Source organism: Solenopsis invicta, chromosome 5, assembly GCF_016802725.1.
Source record: "Solenopsis invicta isolate M01_SB chromosome 5, UNIL_Sinv_3.0, whole genome shotgun sequence".
Classification (NCBI taxonomy): Eukaryota; Metazoa; Arthropoda; class Insecta; order Hymenoptera; family Formicidae; genus Solenopsis; species Solenopsis invicta.
The window spans coordinates 12906314-12923509 of record NC_052668.1 but is presented as its reverse complement, the minus strand read 5'-3'; the positions used below and the strand labels follow the sequence as shown (position 1 = coordinate 12923509).

The 17196-nt window shown below is 32.5% G+C and overlaps 4 protein-coding genes across 5 annotated transcripts; 3 read left to right on the top strand and 1 right to left on the bottom strand.

Moving 5' to 3' along the window:
- The first annotated feature begins 81 nt into the window (after positions 1–81).
- LOC105200016 (protein fuzzy homolog) lies at positions 82–3413 on the top strand. Of its 2 annotated transcripts, XM_039448896.1 has the most exons (6): positions 82–1273; positions 1896–2288; positions 2354–2551; positions 2682–2881; positions 2952–3320; positions 3398–3413. In XM_039448896.1, coding segments are annotated over exons 1-6 (1239 nt in total). In that variant the 5' UTR covers positions 82–1195; the 3' UTR covers positions 3399–3413. The 2 variants fall into 2 exon arrangements, with proteins under 2 accessions (XP_039304830.1, XP_011165677.1); XM_011167375.3 differs by lacking the exon at positions 3398–3413 and having other exon boundaries at positions 2952–3376.
- Positions 3414–3752: 339 nt separating this feature from the next.
- On the top strand, positions 3753–6448 carry LOC105200015 (programmed cell death protein 2-like). Its single transcript, XM_011167373.3, has 4 exons — positions 3753–4075; positions 4431–4864; positions 5033–5485; positions 5797–6448. Exons 1-4 carry the CDS (start codon positions 3965–3967, stop codon positions 6059–6061), a joined length of 1263 nt encoding a protein of 420 aa, XP_011165675.1. The 5' UTR covers positions 3753–3964; the 3' UTR covers positions 6062–6448.
- LOC105200014 (complex I assembly factor ACAD9, mitochondrial) lies at positions 6334–8745 on the bottom strand. The gene has a single exon (XM_011167371.3). It carries the CDS (start codon positions 8721–8723, stop codon positions 6756–6758), a length of 1968 nt encoding a protein of 655 aa, XP_011165673.1. The 5' UTR covers positions 8724–8745; the 3' UTR covers positions 6334–6755.
- A 6056-nt stretch (positions 8746–14801) lies between these two features.
- On the top strand, positions 14802–17186 carry LOC105200013. The gene is made up of 5 exons (XM_011167370.3): positions 14802–14924; positions 16100–16209; positions 16280–16378; positions 16551–16670; positions 16777–17186. Exons 1-5 carry the CDS (start codon positions 14820–14822, stop codon positions 16889–16891), a joined length of 549 nt encoding a protein of 182 aa, XP_011165672.2. The 5' UTR covers positions 14802–14819; the 3' UTR covers positions 16892–17186.
- The last annotated feature ends 10 nt before the right edge of the window (positions 17187–17196 follow it).

Here is a 17196-nt window from a genome sequence, read left to right as displayed (position 1 = left end):
GACGTTATGATATATTTGTTAATTCCCGACTAGCTGTTTTCATACGTCATGACTGTCAGCGTAAGAAAAAAAAAAGTACAAAACTGTTTTCTTATCGTTCGATTAAGTTTAAATTGGTTTAAATTTTTTTGTTTGTTTACTTTTGGATTTTATCTTTTTGTGAATGATTAAGAAAGAAGCGTGAAAACTATTGAAGGAGATCTAAGTTTGTTAAGAAACATTAATTAGATTATTTAAGAAACAAAAAAAGTTACAAGAGTTTTCAACTCAGTCGACACAGTTATGTCCTTCAACATAGAATAACTATAAGTTTCAGTATCACGTTTTATATAACGTAAATGTTGTGGCAATGTTGTAATTATATTATAATTTTGCCATTTCTTAAAAGTAACGATAATATTTATATTACTACTTTGTATAATTGTAATTCCAATATTTAATTAAATTCTGTATACTAAAGCATCACATACTTGATATGTAAATGGCATTTGCATATTTATATTACATAAAGCAGTAGTAGATATAAATAATTATAAATATTAAGAATATTTGTTATACAAAGTATTTCCAAATTATATAGTAGTTGCAAATTGTGTCAATTGGGAAGTAACTATCAACAAACAAATTTAACAACTTTAAAACAATGGTTAAAAAGAAGTTTAATAGAAGTCTTAATAAAGAGGAAAACTAAAAAATGTTACGAGTTTTGTGCTAAATAATTGCCAGTTTAAGAATAAGCTTAATAAAATTGAGAAATCTGTAAAAAGAGGGGAAGTTAAGTTTTATTCCAAATATCTAATAAGTGGTTGAAGGCATTCAAACTAATTTAATCTTAATTTTAAAGGGAAAGATGTTTTTTATATCTTTCATCAAACAGTTAGATAGCTGTCAGACTCAACGCTGAGTAATGTCATGTTATGAAAGTTTTATAATATCATGTATACGTATGTTGTCACACATAATGAGAGTTTTTGCCAAGCATTAGTTTTTTAGCCTGTAATTTACTAAAAATAACATATTCATAGAATATTGTACCAATTGTATAAAAAAAACCTGTTGGATGTCATGGCCAGTCATGGCTTCCATTGTAGAATTAATTTTTAAATTATAAAAACAGTTTTTTGTACAATCTTAAAACATTTGAGGACGTAACAAATACTTTAGTGTCAAACACGATATTTGAATCTGAGTGAGAATGTCTGTACACATTATGTGTTTGACCTCCTCAGGAGGAATTCCTTTGTTTTCACGCCAGAAGGGAGATAGTGACACGGTATGCATGTAAAAAATAGGTAGATGAATTTGAACAGTTTCAACTCTGTACATATGACAATTTTGTTGTGTAAATATCTTTTCTTTGAAAAACTAAAGTCTGTATTTAAAATGCACTTTTTTGTTGCTGTATCTTCATTATTTATTAGATTTAAAGAAAAGATAACAAAAAAATGCGTTAATATCTTTATAAGCATCTGCTGAATTTGAGTTTCTGAGCAATTGTGTTTAGTGATAATATTTATAATTTTTCGAAAGTAAATAGCTATAAATACTTTTAAGAGATATGCTATAAAGTATATGTAAGAATTATTGAAGAATATTTTTGTACTTGCAAGAGTAATAAAAATGAACTTAGAAGTAGAAACATTTTAATAAATGTATTTTTATGTATTATTAAATGTTTTATTTGATTTACCATGTACCAATTATTATAGCCAATATGTATTTGCCATTTTTATCAATTCTTGTCAAGAGTCTTACAATACTTATTAAGATAGAATTGAGATTCAATATGTGAAAGAAGCATAAAAAAAACAGCCTGTGTACAGAGTGTTCAACATGTTTTTAAAAAAATATCTTACAAAAATATCAGGTCTTTTAAAATTGAAAATTGTTTGCAGATGACGTTTTCGAAAATCGCATCCCTCAATGGAGTTCATATGTTTTTAAAATCACAGGACATTGCTCTCCTGAACACAGATTTGCCGGACGTGACTGTAGCATGGAAGGAATTCGAGAAGTGTATCATATTGATAGCAATTGCGAGTGGAGTAACAAAATATGTGTTGGACAAATTTCTGGATGCCACTTTCGGCGCGATGGTTCTGTTTACTGGCATTGACGAAATAAAAAATACAAAGAACATAGAGAGACTCAAGAAAGATATGCGTCTCTGCAGTCCTATCATTGATAAATTAATGGATTGCTTGGACATAGGGGACAAAAATTCAACGAAAACCGATATAATTAACATGACGGAATGTATTATATCTTCGGAAAGTTATTTGCTTCAGGTATTTTAATTTTCTTGCATACGTGCAACACAAAATTACATATACTCAGTATCCACATATTTTAGACTTGCTTAGAGGGATTTATGGAATGTCTAGACTCAATGTACGGATGCGTTCTGGTGCACGGTTGTGTGGCAGCCGCTACAGAAGGCTGGTGGTTGCTTGAGCCCGTGGAAAGAAAATTACTAACAATAGCAATTGCTTCTGAAAGTATTTGTACCACGCGAGACATTCCAGTGTTTTTACCCTGTAAAAGTCCAAACGTAAGCATTTTTAAAGGAATGTGTATGTGTATATTATTTAATTATTGTAATAAAAAAATAAATTGATAAGTGGACTAATTTTTATGTGCATAATGTTAATTATAACTTTAATTTACAATATTTTGTTTAGGTAGCTTTCAGATTGGTATCTGTAACTTTAATTAATCATGTGGAAGTTCTGGCGTTATGTGGACCAAGTCCAGAATTAACGGAGATCGAGAGATTCGCTATGCAATGCTGGAAGAGTAATATGGATGCATTATGCAATGTCGAACAGTGTTATCCGCGAAATTTGCCTACCTCGATTTCTTTAGATAGCGAAACACTTGGGTAATTGAGACAAGAAAATTAATTACTATTTTAGATAATCGATTATTATAACATTCTATGAATATTTCAGATTTCTACTGGCAAATTACAAGCTAGAAAAATTCGTGCTTGGCAGAAACTCTCAATGCGCTAAAAATCGTGCGACAGGATCGCATAGATTGGATATTCTGCGAACATTTTATCACCAGGCGGTTGAAACGTTTATGCTATCGTCCGCCGAACATGAAGAGAGCAACGACGACAAAGTAAACGCGAATGCCTGGAAATTTGTCGGGGCGAAGGAAACGTACTTGTGTTCCGAATATCACAAATGTCATGCTGTGAAACATGGTGACAATATACTTTGCATCTTATACACATCTGTCGTGCCTACTCATACCATGAGACTGATTAGTCAGAAAATAGTAAAAATGATATTTAGCGATAAGCAAATATATTGGTAATTTTCATTTTTTTTATTTTTATAATGTGTAAAATAAAGAATATTGTTTTATATCTGTGCCTTTTTTTTGTTAGAGAGAAATGTTACAACCTCAAAGAAATTGCTGAACATTGTTTAATTATGTATACTTTTAACTTTTGCAAAATTTACGTAAGAGAGAGAATTTCTAAAAAAAAAATTTACAGAAAAAATAATGGATTGTAAATCTGAATTTTATTTGTACTGCGCTTTTTACACTGGATTTCTTTTCTCTTTCTATCTTTATTATTTGGATATATATTTGTTTCGCTTTAGCTATTGGAGGTGCAATGGTGGGACGAGTGGTTTTTTTTTTCTTTATTATGAATGACACGTGCATCTGTATTCCGTTCACGCGGTACTCCTAGGCGTTTCGCTTCGAGATAGAGTTAGACGGTTTCTCTCGTGTTGCGAGGAAATGAGAATACTCTGATGATGTCCGACCGCTGCTGGCTGCATCAAAAAAATCGATAAGCGAGACGCGCGACCGACGAAGGCGCACGCGTCGAGCGTTACTGATGCGTGTCAGCTGTCCCGGTCGTAAGTGAAGACAGAGGTACAGGTGGTGTTCCTCGTTCCACATCTGTGGTCTTCCAATGTAGAGCTACGATCGAATGACTTAAATGGCTTGCGATAATCGTACGAAAGTATATCTCGGATACGAGGACGAGTACGTCACCGACAAGCACCGGTCTTTGCTTAATTTTACGACCAACAAGATCGGCGGGCATCCGGTGAGTAGAGAACGAGAGACATCTTCACGGGAATCATCGTTTTCCCCCTCGTGATCCCTACTTTTTTTTTTATTAGGTCGCTTTGTAATCACTCATGAAACATTTAGCATTTTATAATTATTTAACAAAGTAGGATGTTTACACAAATTATACATGAATTGTCATAAACATATATGTGATATATGAAATATTCTGTCGTTATGGAAAAATATTTAATGTATACGTCTTACAAATGTTAATTATGATTAAAACAATTTTATTAATATTTTATTAACAGATATTATTTTATGTGGCTACTCTTTGCTCGACATATATATTCATGCATTTAATGATTAATATGTGCTTATTTATTTAGAATTATTATGGGAAGAGTACATTATCATCGCCACAATGCAGACTCTGTGGCTTATATCAGCTTTTGACTCTCCAATTGTATGCTCCGTTAGATAACTCGAAGTACCATCGTACATTGTACATATTCGCATGTATTAATTCAAATTGCTGGAATCAAAATGAGAGCTGGACATGCTTAAGAATACAGCATCTGGAGGACGAAGCTAAGACAAGTGTGCTGGACTCTGGGAGCGTTAATGTGCCATCCACAGCAGCTTGGTTATCAGATGGAGATGACTGGGGGGATAATGTGAACGACAATGCGTCGGAACAAAATGGGAATAACATGTTAGAAAATGACCCGTTACAATTTCACTTCTCTTTGCATAAAGAAATCGATCAGAATATACGAGAAGAATTATCCGTACTACGTGTGGACGATCCAAATGCAAATAGGTGTGTATGTGTGTATTTAAATATGTGTATATATATATATTAAAATCTATCTTAGATTAATAATAAAAACAACAACAACAACAATAATAATAATAATAATAATAATAATAATAGGGATGATAATGATTATAATACGTATATTTTCTTTTGCTTTCTCGAATGCTTCAGTCCAGCCAGTGTGGATTCTCCAGTTAGCGGAGGTGCTGTAGGTCGTTTAGATTCTCCTCAAGCTTCAGCAGAGATTGATGGAGATGAGAGTGAAGTCGTGTGCATTGACACTCCAACGCGACCGCAATGTGATTTAATTAGTTTATTGCACGAGGTAACTCCGTTGCCAATACAAATTACGAATGCGGATACCAAATATTCGTTTGTCGAAATATTTCTCGCGGTCGACGAAGAGGATTGCAACATGGACGTGTCCCAACATGTTCGAGATTTATTAGTTGAGTATCAGCACAGTAATCCGGACGCATCGACCAAGTTCACGCCAGATTCCGGCAATCCTAAAACTATCGAAACGGACGTAGAGAAGTATGAGAAGAGCATTCCTAAACACGGCGACGAGATGTTCCATAATTTTCTTTGTAGAATACAAAGAAATCCCGGACAACTGCTACGGTAAAATCTTCAGTAATGTTTTTTATGTACAAGAGAGACTCACATTAAAAAAATATGCTTAAAGTCTAAAAAACTATACGTTTTAGGAAAAAACATTTTAAACAAAAGTATAGCCTAAAGGGAGACAAACAATATTAATTAAAAAAAAAAATAATTTTGCTTACCATTATTTATCATTATTTCATCTCTCTTTGCAATATATAATTTTTGTTTGAAATATTGTTTTCTAAAACGCATTTTTTTAGATATTTAAACATATTTTTAAAAATAAAATATATAAAAATATAATAAAATATGGTTTACTTTTTTAGTTATTCAAGGGACAATTCTGCACCATTGCTGTTGTATCCACTAAGCGGTTGTATCGGTAAATGTCGACATTGCGGCGACGAGATGACTTTTGAACTGCAAGTTTTACCGACGATTATACCGAAATTAATATTGAATCCAAGAAGCGAGCGGAATTTCCAGATTGAATTTGGCACTGTTTTAATATACACTTGTGTTAGAAGCTGTTGGTCCGCCACTGATTCATATCGGGAAGAGCATGTCGTTGTTCAAGCTGAAAGATTCTAGTTGTAAAATATTAATAAGAAAAGTTATATGAGTGAAGCCAAGGTTCTTCCAGTGATCCTATATAGAATTTCATATTTACGCGAATAGGACGACTAGTCATGTTACGTCTGTAGAAAAATACCGTCCACCTCTTCATGTACACATCAAAAGTCCTATGTAGCGAGCGATAATTGATACTAGTAAAGATGTTACACAGGCATGTATCTCGAGCTACATTAAATGACATGTGATTCACAATTTGGAAAAAAAGATTTTAGGAATGTCTAATAGAAGAGAATCTAAGAACATTTATTTTACTTTCCATCTCGATATTAGTACATAAGTACAGTGTGAGATACGACTGTACAATTGCTACTAACGTATAAATACAGAAATCTCGGTGGAAAACGATGTGTATTCCTTTTCATTCTGTTTTTTAGAAGCGAGTTCAGTATTAATATACATTTTTTACAGTATACTTACAATGACTATCTTAATTATAACATAAAAAAAACAGTAGTTTGGTTGGAAATAATTTACAAATATATCAATATGAATACAATTCGAATTATAGATTCGAATATGTACAACTTGCAAGTATTATATTGTGGTTGCTTATACAATTTAAATACATTGATCACATTAAGCAAATGTGTTTGTCATCTTTTCTATTATACATACACATGTATAAAGTAAACCTAATCTGTTGAATGGTTTAATAGGTTCTGTTTAGTGGATGTTCGGCAAAATAATCCTTCTTGCTATACATAAGTTGGGCAACATTTGTATTAAACTTATCGCCATTGTTCCATTCTCCCGATGCGATTTCATCGAAGAGAGTCTGTACTCTGTCTATGGAGATAATCGCGAAACTATCTGCCATGTTCCGATCATAATCATGATTTCTCAAGCCAATGGAATACGCCCTGGATGCGCGGGAAAGGACTGCGATCAGCGCATACGTTCTCGTCGCCATTTCGCCAAGTCGTCGCAGTTCTATTTGTCTTTCAGGTATCATTGTGCCATGGCGTTCCAGCATCAATATCGAAGCGGAGTTCAATTTGGTGATACACTTCTCCAATTCTTTGCTACCTAATGACAATGATGGATGCAAATGATCGGCAATCTGCAACCGCTGCCGATAGTCTTTACCGAAGGTCCACTTGAATATGTACTCAGGAAAATTGAAGGGGTTTCGTAGCTTGAAAATGTGATCGCGTAGATTTTTGCCCATGTGTTGTAGACCAACTAGAGCTATATATGTATTCGAATCGAGATTGCAACTGTCGAACAGGGTATATGACAATGTATCTTCAAGAAACTGTATATAAGGATTCTCTTTCAAGTAACTCTGCGCTCCGATCAGTTGTAGTCCCTCGTAGATACGCGCAACGCACTCGCTGGCGCAATACGTCTCCATCATGGCCTTCTCCAGCATGCAATCTTGATTTTCAAATGTATCCATTATGCCAGTAGTATGGTACAGCATACTTTCCATGCCATAAAGGGTGCTCGCTATCCTACCTATAATCTCATGAACACCTTCATACTCGTGCATATTTCTATCTAGATGTTTCCTCTGTAATACATGCCTCGTCAATACTTTTGTAAAAGCCTTCAGTACACCAACTGCTTGTGGAGCAATGTTTCTGTTTCCAGGAGCGAGAATGTCTATCAGTATGTCTGTTCCTGATTTTAGATTGCCTAGAAGATTTTTCTTTGGAATTTTGGTATTCTGAAAAGTAACTGTACAAACAGGACTGTCTCGGAGTCCAACCATATTTTTAATATCCTTGCTCACAACACCGCCGAAATCTTGTTCCACTAGAAACACGGACAGAGGAGTCTGCTTATTGCTGATTGCATCGGCAAACCCGCAGTGAGAGAAGACGAGAAATAGATTGGCGTCATGGCCGTTAACCACGAACGTCTTTTCGCCGTTTAATATCCAGTGCGTACGGCAGTCTGACTCTGCGGCTGTGCTATTGATGTTATGCGTGTTTATTCCGCTTTCGGGCTCGGTGAAGCACACTGTTGGTACGAGCTCTCCAGTTGCTATCTTCGGCAGATACTTGGTTTTCTGCTCGTCTGAAGCCAGCGTGGAGATGATGTAAACGGGTATGACGTGATTTTTGATCATGTAGCACCCTAGCCAGGGTAAGCAGCTGAGCACCTCCACCAGCCTAGCCGTCTCAGAGTGATTCAGGCTCAGACCGAGATGCTCCACGTCCACGCACGCCCGAAAGACGCCCAGCTCTCTCAGATGAGCCAAAATGTCATCTTTCTGGACGTTTTCCATATTCTCCAGACACTCCGACATGTACTTCTCGATGGGCTGGAGCCACTCGAAGAAACGCTGATGCCTCTCCTTAGTTTGCGGCTCAGGATAGTACATAAACTCGTGATCGAACGTGGTAAGGAACAGATTTTTTATGAACGGTTTCCGTTGCGGTTCCTTCTTGATGGGTGCCGGTAGTCGCGTTTCGAGGTTAATCGTGTCCAGGGCATGGCTAACGCGCTGGCTTTGCGTTTGCCGGACGGGCGTGCAGACGCACGAAGCATGCCACAGTTGTTTTCTGCTCAGAAACCGTCGTGCCAGCATCGTGTATGAGGATAACCTATTCACAACTCTCTCGAAACACGATGAACACGAAGGATGCTGATGCGTACACACCATGGACATATGGAGGTTACTCGCAGATCCGGCAGACTTCGCATTGCTTCGCTTGGCGAGTTTGATTGGCTACAAGACTAATTTCGATAGTGCTATCGAGTATTATCGATAGATTTTACTATCGAATACTATCGAGGGTAAGGATCTATCTCATATATGCGCGCGTGTACAACTATAATAAAGTAAAATGTAAATATAAAATATAAAATTGTAATATTTTATTAAAATAAAACTCAATAAAAGTGACAATAAGTAAAAACGTAAAGTGCGCAGGACATAATAAGTGAGAACATAAAGTAAAAAACAATGATTAATATTATGTGTATGTATTATGAGATCTGCGATCTGCGACTCTGCACATTTTGCATAAGAATGCTAATTTTTTCTTAAAGACTTAAATGATTATTACCCAACAAGTGGAAATGGATTCAAAAAATAAAAATGGATAGAAATGGACCAAAAAATCAAGAATTTGGATTTGGTAATGACTACACGAATCTATTTTGATATCCAATTAAAGTTTAAGAATTCCTCGAATCCATGAAATAAAATTAAAATTACAGGATTTCTATTTTTTTTAATCCAAAAAAATTATGCGATCTATACAATTTTTTTAATCTATGAAACGGAATTGAAATAGAGTGTTTTTTATTTTTTTAATTTAAAAAGAGTTTTCGCGAATAATCTAATTTATTTTAATCTATGACATATAATTGAAATGACTTAATTGTTGCTTTCCCAAATATATTTAAATGAATTGAAATGGATTATAAATTTTTAATCCATTTTTGTTTACTGGATAGAGAATATAGAATAACTTTAATGTATTAATAAAAATAAAACGAGATACATTTACGTCATTAGAAATCGCCTTAAATATATATAATCATTATTATATTTAATAGGAATTGTATTGTTTTGAGCTGGATTTTATTAAAGTAAATTCAAGAGCTCTTTTTTATACGTGATTAATTATCTTTAACTTTTGTTGGCAAAATAATTTTGCTAATATCAATATTACATTTCTTATAAGCACTAGAACAAAACAAGCGCGCGCTACGCGAGTGCTATAAAGCTTTTAACAGTGAATGTATATTATATTTAAATAAATATAAAAAAATTAAAAAATTAATCAAGTTCAATAAATTTTACATAAATTAATAAAAACAATTTTTATTATTTTTTTATTATTATTGATTTATGTAATACAGTTATAATTAAGTATAACTAAAGATGTGTGTGTGTGTGTGTGTGTGTATGTGCGCGCGCGCGCGCGCGCGTGCGTGCGTGCGTGCGTGCGTGTGGGTGTGGGTGTGGGCGTGTGTGTGTGTGTGTGTGCTGTGTGTGCTTCTGCTTTTGAATAATTAAGAGGCATAGTAGTGAAAAGAATGTTCTTAATCCGTTACTATAAAAAAAATTCGACGGTAAACAGCGGGAAATTTTTTTTAACATCGACATATACTTAAAAAAGATCTTTAAAAAAATTTGTTGACGATACATTAAAATACCATCGCTGAAATTATGTAAAATTTGATTGCACGTAATTTCATCAATTTGTATTCAGTGATGCCTTAAGTCGTTCGTTGATGTCGGTTTCGATCATAAAGATACGCGCTGAGCCGGCCACGAATGTCTAACTTTGTATAACTTCCCGATTCAAGTTCTCAAATAGAAATGGTTGTATTTTGATAACTCTAGATAACATTATACTCGAATATCTGAGGTTAGCTACTAAATTTGTAATATTAAAATATATACTATAATAAATAATAATATTAAAATATTATGATTTTTATTTATTAAAGGTTGTGAAAATTACAATTTCCGATGTTCAACGTTACATTAACCAACATTCATCTACTATTTATAAGAAATTAATATTGGCAGTATAAATTGAATCTAGTACGGAAAAATGGGACAGGATGCATTTTTCTATACGAGGTTTCTATATTATGAAATTTTCATCCGAATTGCTTGTGTTCACGAATCGAGTTTCAGTAATTTTTTTTCTGATCCAGAACTCAAACCGATTTCTAGCATCATATACACAAAGCTTGGATATACACAAGAAAACGTTCATAGTGCAATTTTATTCTTTTCTCGATATTTTAATCACGATAATATTTTTACATCATGAATTGAATTACCATCGCTTAATTAGTAGAGGAGCCGAGTAATTAACAATTTAAATCTTATCTTTTATAGGTTCTCTTATTTTTTATAGGTATCCTTGTTTCCCGAGTGTTGATAATTATTCACGGAGAAGATTCCAAAACTGCTTGATATATTTATTATTACCGCATAGCTGCCGCTCTCATGTTTAGATTGTGTCATCGACAGGAATCAGTTTTCTTAAAAAACTGCAATTTGTCTCAAGGATACTGCAATTCAATGTCGCCCACTCAAAGAACGCGGAAAGATTTAAATATATGTATGCTGTGCATTCAGTTCCTCTCTCTCTCTCTCTCTCTCTCTCGAAAAAAAAGAGAAAGTAATAAAAGAGAAGGTAGATATAAAAAATATGGCAATGGGAGTAACGAAATTAAAGAAAGGTAGCAAAGGAGTAGTAATTATGAGTTGTGAAACTGGAGAAAAGGTGAAAAAATTGAAAGAGACAGTACAAGCTAAGCTGGGAGAGCATTATAAAGTGCTCGAGTCGTCTCAATCGAAACCAAAAGTAAAAATTGTTAACATAAATTTAGAAGAGATGAACTTAGATGATAATGAACTTATAAATACAATTAAGAAGCAGAATAAAATAGATACAGTAAATATGCGAATTGTGAATGGTTAAAGAAAAGAAGAGAATGATTAAAGAAAAGAGTAACAATCAAAGCAGAGGAAATGACGAGGATCAATAATAATGGAAGTAGATGAAGAGACGCACGAGCTGATATTGAAGAAATCAAAACTAAATATAGGATGGAAAAAATCCTGTATTTAATCACATCAGTGTCTAAAGATGTTTTAAATGCTGGGGGTACTTCCACATTGCTAAAAATTGTACGAGAGAAGAAACATGCTGCAAATGCGCAGGGAATCATAGCGTGTTTGCACAGCGACGGAGAGCAAATGTGTGAATTGTATGTTCAAAAATAGAACATACAATTTAAATGACGACTATAAAGCCATCAGTCAAGAATGTCCTACTTTTAAAAGGGCGTTACAAAAAGAGAAAAGGAGAGCAGGTTGGGAGGATACAAAACAGCAACTACAGAAGAAAGAAGAAATAATTATGTATACAAATGCGCAGAGCTTACCAGCGTATATAGACGAACTTCAGCATCAGGTTAGCCCAGGAATTTTAAGATTTTACTTCGGAAAAAATGCCACCTAGCTAAATTTTTGCACACACCTTTATTTAGGCATTATAAACAAGGTGCAAAAAATCCCCATCGATATCGTGTTAGCTTCAAAAGTTATTCGAGGTCAAAGGTCACAAAAATTGATTTTTTGTGAATATATCGCTTTCTATTAGTCGTACGTCAATTATGGTTATTATAAAAATTGTAGATTGAACTGTTCTCTACAACAAATGTTCTATACATTTTTCATGTACGAACAACCGTTTTTACGTTATACGGCCAACAAAGTGTTCGCAGAATACTAATAGCAATACATTTGTTTCCACACCACCTTCGAGGTAGAATATAAGGCGCGTTTTTTTTTACATGGATTTCCCTGTAGGGAAGGGAATTTCTGAGCAAAGAACCTGCATCAAGTTTTGTTTCAAGCTTAAAAAAACTGCTGCAGAAACCCATCGCATGTTTGTGGAAGTATTAGATAAAATTTTAATTTTAATTGGTTATATGATAAGACTTTTTACTTAATAAAAATTTTACTTTAAATCCAAATGTACTTTTTTACATATATACTTGTAAATTAAATATTTTCTACATATTTCTTACTATTTAAAATCAGAGCGTATTTGAAACATATTAATTTAGCACATTTAAATATATTAAAATATATTTAAAATATATTTTAATATATTTAAAATATATTTGTAAATCTGAAAAAATGTTTGATTAAATTAATGAAAATAATACGAACATTTTTAATTTTTAATTAAAATATCTGGATTGAAATAAAGTGGTTCTTATTCTTTCAATTCAAAAGAAGTTTTTATAGGTTACATAATCCATTTTAACTCACAGGATTAAAATAACAATTGTTATCCTTTCTTTTTTCAGAATCAATCATATGTTTAAAATATTAACAATTATAATAAAATACATTTGAAATTAAATATGTTTTATTTATCCTTTATAGTTTTGTTACATTTATATAGAACAGATTTTCTAAGTTGTTGCTTGATTGCAGAATAATAGATTTTTATAAATTTGAGACTTTCCTCTTTTTGTAACCATTCAATACATTAGAAAGATTTGTAAGATAAATGTAATACTGGCCTAATAAAACTACATACAAGTATGTACAGTTAGGAGCTAAAAGATTGCAACACTTCCGTGTCTAAGTTATATCTTGGAATGACGAAAGGTGGAATCTCACATAAAATCAAATTATGTAGGTGTTTTCATCATGCACTTTATTCTCTTTATATATACATGTATGTATACATACATGTACGACATACGTATATTATAAATGTCGCATAATTAATAAATTATTTTGATCATTTTTTAACAGATTATTTATTTAGACGGTGCACATTCTCGTCTACCAAAAGCAACTCAATTTAATAATGGAAATGTTAATTATGAATTACAAATCTTATCAAGTACCCGAATTTCATGTTTAGGAAAATATAAATTTGAAAACACATTAAATCTGCCAGAACCGGAAGAAGTTAATTTTTCGGAAATTTTGAATACAACAACAAGAGTCAGTAAGTTTCTCAGGTTTATCAATTTATTATATATAAATAAAGAAAGTCGGCAATACTAACAAAAATTAATTATACAATACATCACATTTTTTAATGCATCATATTAACATTTTAATATAAAATAAAATTCTTCTTTAACAATAAATAATTATTATAGTGATAGAAGGTTATATCAAAACAAATTTTGTAACATTATATAATAATAAATTAAATAAAAAGATAGATTGCGGTTTAATAACTGACGGAAGATACAAATTGGAAGTTCACGTATCAAACTTCGATACAGAAGATTATGATGACTAAAATTTAAAAAAGGGAGATAAAATAAAAATAATAGTAATGATATAAACAGGTAAAGTATAAAAGAAATGAGTACAAATTTATATAATATAAAAAATGTGAAAAAATTTATACACTTTTTTAAAATTAAAAAATTTTTTTCTATTTATGTGCACCAATTACCATATCTATTTATCAATTTATTAAAATATTTATACTTTTAACTAAATATATATTTTTTATAATAAATCTACATGATTACATGGACATTTTTTCCCATTTTTAATTTAGTATATTTAGTATTACACACGCACACACGCACACACGCACGCGCGCGCGCGCAGCTATAACGTAGTTATATAAACTATGACTGTCAAAACGCAATCTCCACGATGACAACAGCTCATGAAGTAAGCACAACGCGAGAACCAATGAGCATTTTGGAAAAGCGGCAACAATAAACTTCGAGAGACTGCGACTATCGATTTAACACGGATTTTTTCAGAAAGGAAAAGAAATAAATTTGTTACGTATATTTTTTGTCGAAAAATTAAACGTTTTCGCGTTTCATCTGTTTTTGGAATTTCTTTGATATGTGCAACGTGTCAGAAGCTAAAAAAATTATTAATTACTTAAAACAATTTAGATTCTGTTTTCTCGCTTCGTCATCTTGTTTGTTTAATCGTATCGAGTCATTGCCGTCCTTTCAAGATGACATGACAGAATCGGAACAATGCCGTCGAAAGCAACTCTGTTAATCTTGCTGTCACTTGCATTCGCCTCAAATGGCTGCAGCTTCAGTAAGCGTGGCAAAATGCGCATTCATCGAAGTGACGACGAATGTGCTTGTGGCACCACCGTCCGCTACAATCCTCTGACAGACTCGAACATTGCTGTTGATCCTCATTGCGACTGCAGGTCATCTGATTTCGGAGTGGTGCGAATGATCCCGTTCATCTGATTTCGGAGTGGTGCGAATGATCCCGTATGGGGCTTGCATCGCGGATGCATGCGGTATGACACACGTGGATTTATCCTCTGCGTGCGTCAAATGCGGTATGTGTGTGGCCGTCGCTGAGGAGGTTTGCAGAATTTCAAATTAAGTTTTTAGTTTAAATTAAACATTTCTACGTACATATAAAAACTTGAAAGTTAAGTATTTCAAATGGAAATCAAATTATTTTATTCATGACTTGTTTATCCTATCGCCGCAATAGAGATCTGTAAAATATACTGAAATCATCGCTGATATATGAAATATCTCTTAATTTCCTTAAAACATCACTAGCATTAATTTGCTTCTATATATATATATGTATATATAAGTTAAACACGTCTTCTATAATAATGCTTTCGTATTGAAAACGGCGTTTTATTTTTCTATATATATATATGTATATATAAGTTAAACACGTCTTCTATAATAATGCTTTCGTATTGAAAACGGCGTTTTATTTTTATTCCTCATTATATGCTGAAAAACAGTGTTACGTAATTACTTACTACATTTACCTTCAATTGATTTGGCACCAACCCCTTTGATTAAATAACAGGAATTGTACTAGTAAAGCATCCTTTTTTTGAAAATTATAATTTTCAAAGTTGTTTTGGATTGTTCTGACTTTGTACTATATTGTTTCGAAGCGATCTTATTTTATTCCCAACGGTCTTTTAATAAAACAAAAAAAAATTGTTTTTTAGCTAGCCTCTTTAAAAAAAAAAAAATATCACACAATTTCTTTTTGCTGTAGATTGTTTTAGTTGTGCCAAACATTGTTTCAAAAGAACAATTATGTAAGTCGTACGAAAATCGTGGAAAACGAAAAAAAAGAACGTTTTTCGATAAATGAATTCCCGGATGAAGAGTAAACGTATCCTCTTTTTCCCTGTTTCAATGGAAATCTTTTGGTTCTGAATAGTTTTAGATCTACGAAATATAGACTTAGTTCACACCAAACATTTAATACGCGTACTATGTATAGTAACTTTCTATTAAATCATCTTAATTTTGATGATGCGTATAAATGTATGCATAATATATATATATATATATACTTAATTAATTATCTTGATTCATATTGAACCATATTATTCTTTAAATTGCCGAAATTAAGATAATTTAATACAAAGTTACTATATTTACAGAATACAAGCATCATTTTATCTATCTAAACGTAGATAAGATATGTTAACATAATGAATACAAATTTTTAATTTTTCTTTTACACTGTATTTGTTTCCCGTAATTAATTTTCAGATCAATCAAACTCTGCTGGAGATTCACGATATGATGGCACTTGATGACTGGCTAAATGAAACGGAGGTCGTGCTTCTTTTGAGAACCATTTGTGATCATTCTTTTCGACAGTAAACATTTTCTTTTTTTTCATTGCATTACTTTGCGCAATGCGCTATCTCACTGTAATCGCGATTGTAGCTACGGTTTGCGAGAAATCGATGGCAAAAGATTTATTTCTGACCCGTTACCCGGTGACAAGCTTGTTACTTCATCCGCCGATGGATTATGGGAGAAAAGGTGAGATCTTTCTAAAAATAGCTTATGTTATACTTAACTGTAAAAAATAATTAAGTAATGAGATTTTTATGTAAATTAAATGCTTAGAAGTGGAAATCAAGTAATTTCGTTCATAAATCATTATTACTTTATTTTATCAATCTCGATTTATATAATTATGAATACCTTATAGTTTGAAAAATATGTGCCACAACTATCTCGATGAGATACAAGAGCTGCAGTTGTACAGAAATTGGAAGGAGTGGTGCGAAGATGATGAACACATTCCTAATCTGGAAAATATTCTTTGCAGGTATACAATAATACTTTCGATTCACGAAATTTATCTTCTCATCTTTTATACCAAATTTAATTGTATAATTTGAGGGGGGGTTCAAAAATCTTTGTGTTTACCGCAGAAACGAGATCACCAGTTTACGAGATTGTAGAGGTATAGACAATACAGTTAGACGACAAGTACCTACAAGAATTTTTGGCGCTCGTGTGAAGCTTCTAGCTGAATATGTGTTATAATTTTAGATGGCCATTTACATAACATATTTTTAATTATATAAAAGATATCTATTAAATAATATTATTTAATATGTTATTTGGTACAATAATTTTATACGTTTTGAATAAAAGCAAATATTTCTCATATTAATTTTAAAGTCTGCAAAAAAGTGACGTATCACGTAACCTGAAAAATTATTTAAAAATGGAAGTGATCATAACACGAGTATATTGCATCTAAAATATTTTTATCGCTAAATTGATGAGACTAGTATCATGCTGAAAATAATCTTGCACGGTAAAATGATGCTTTAATCGCGAATGCT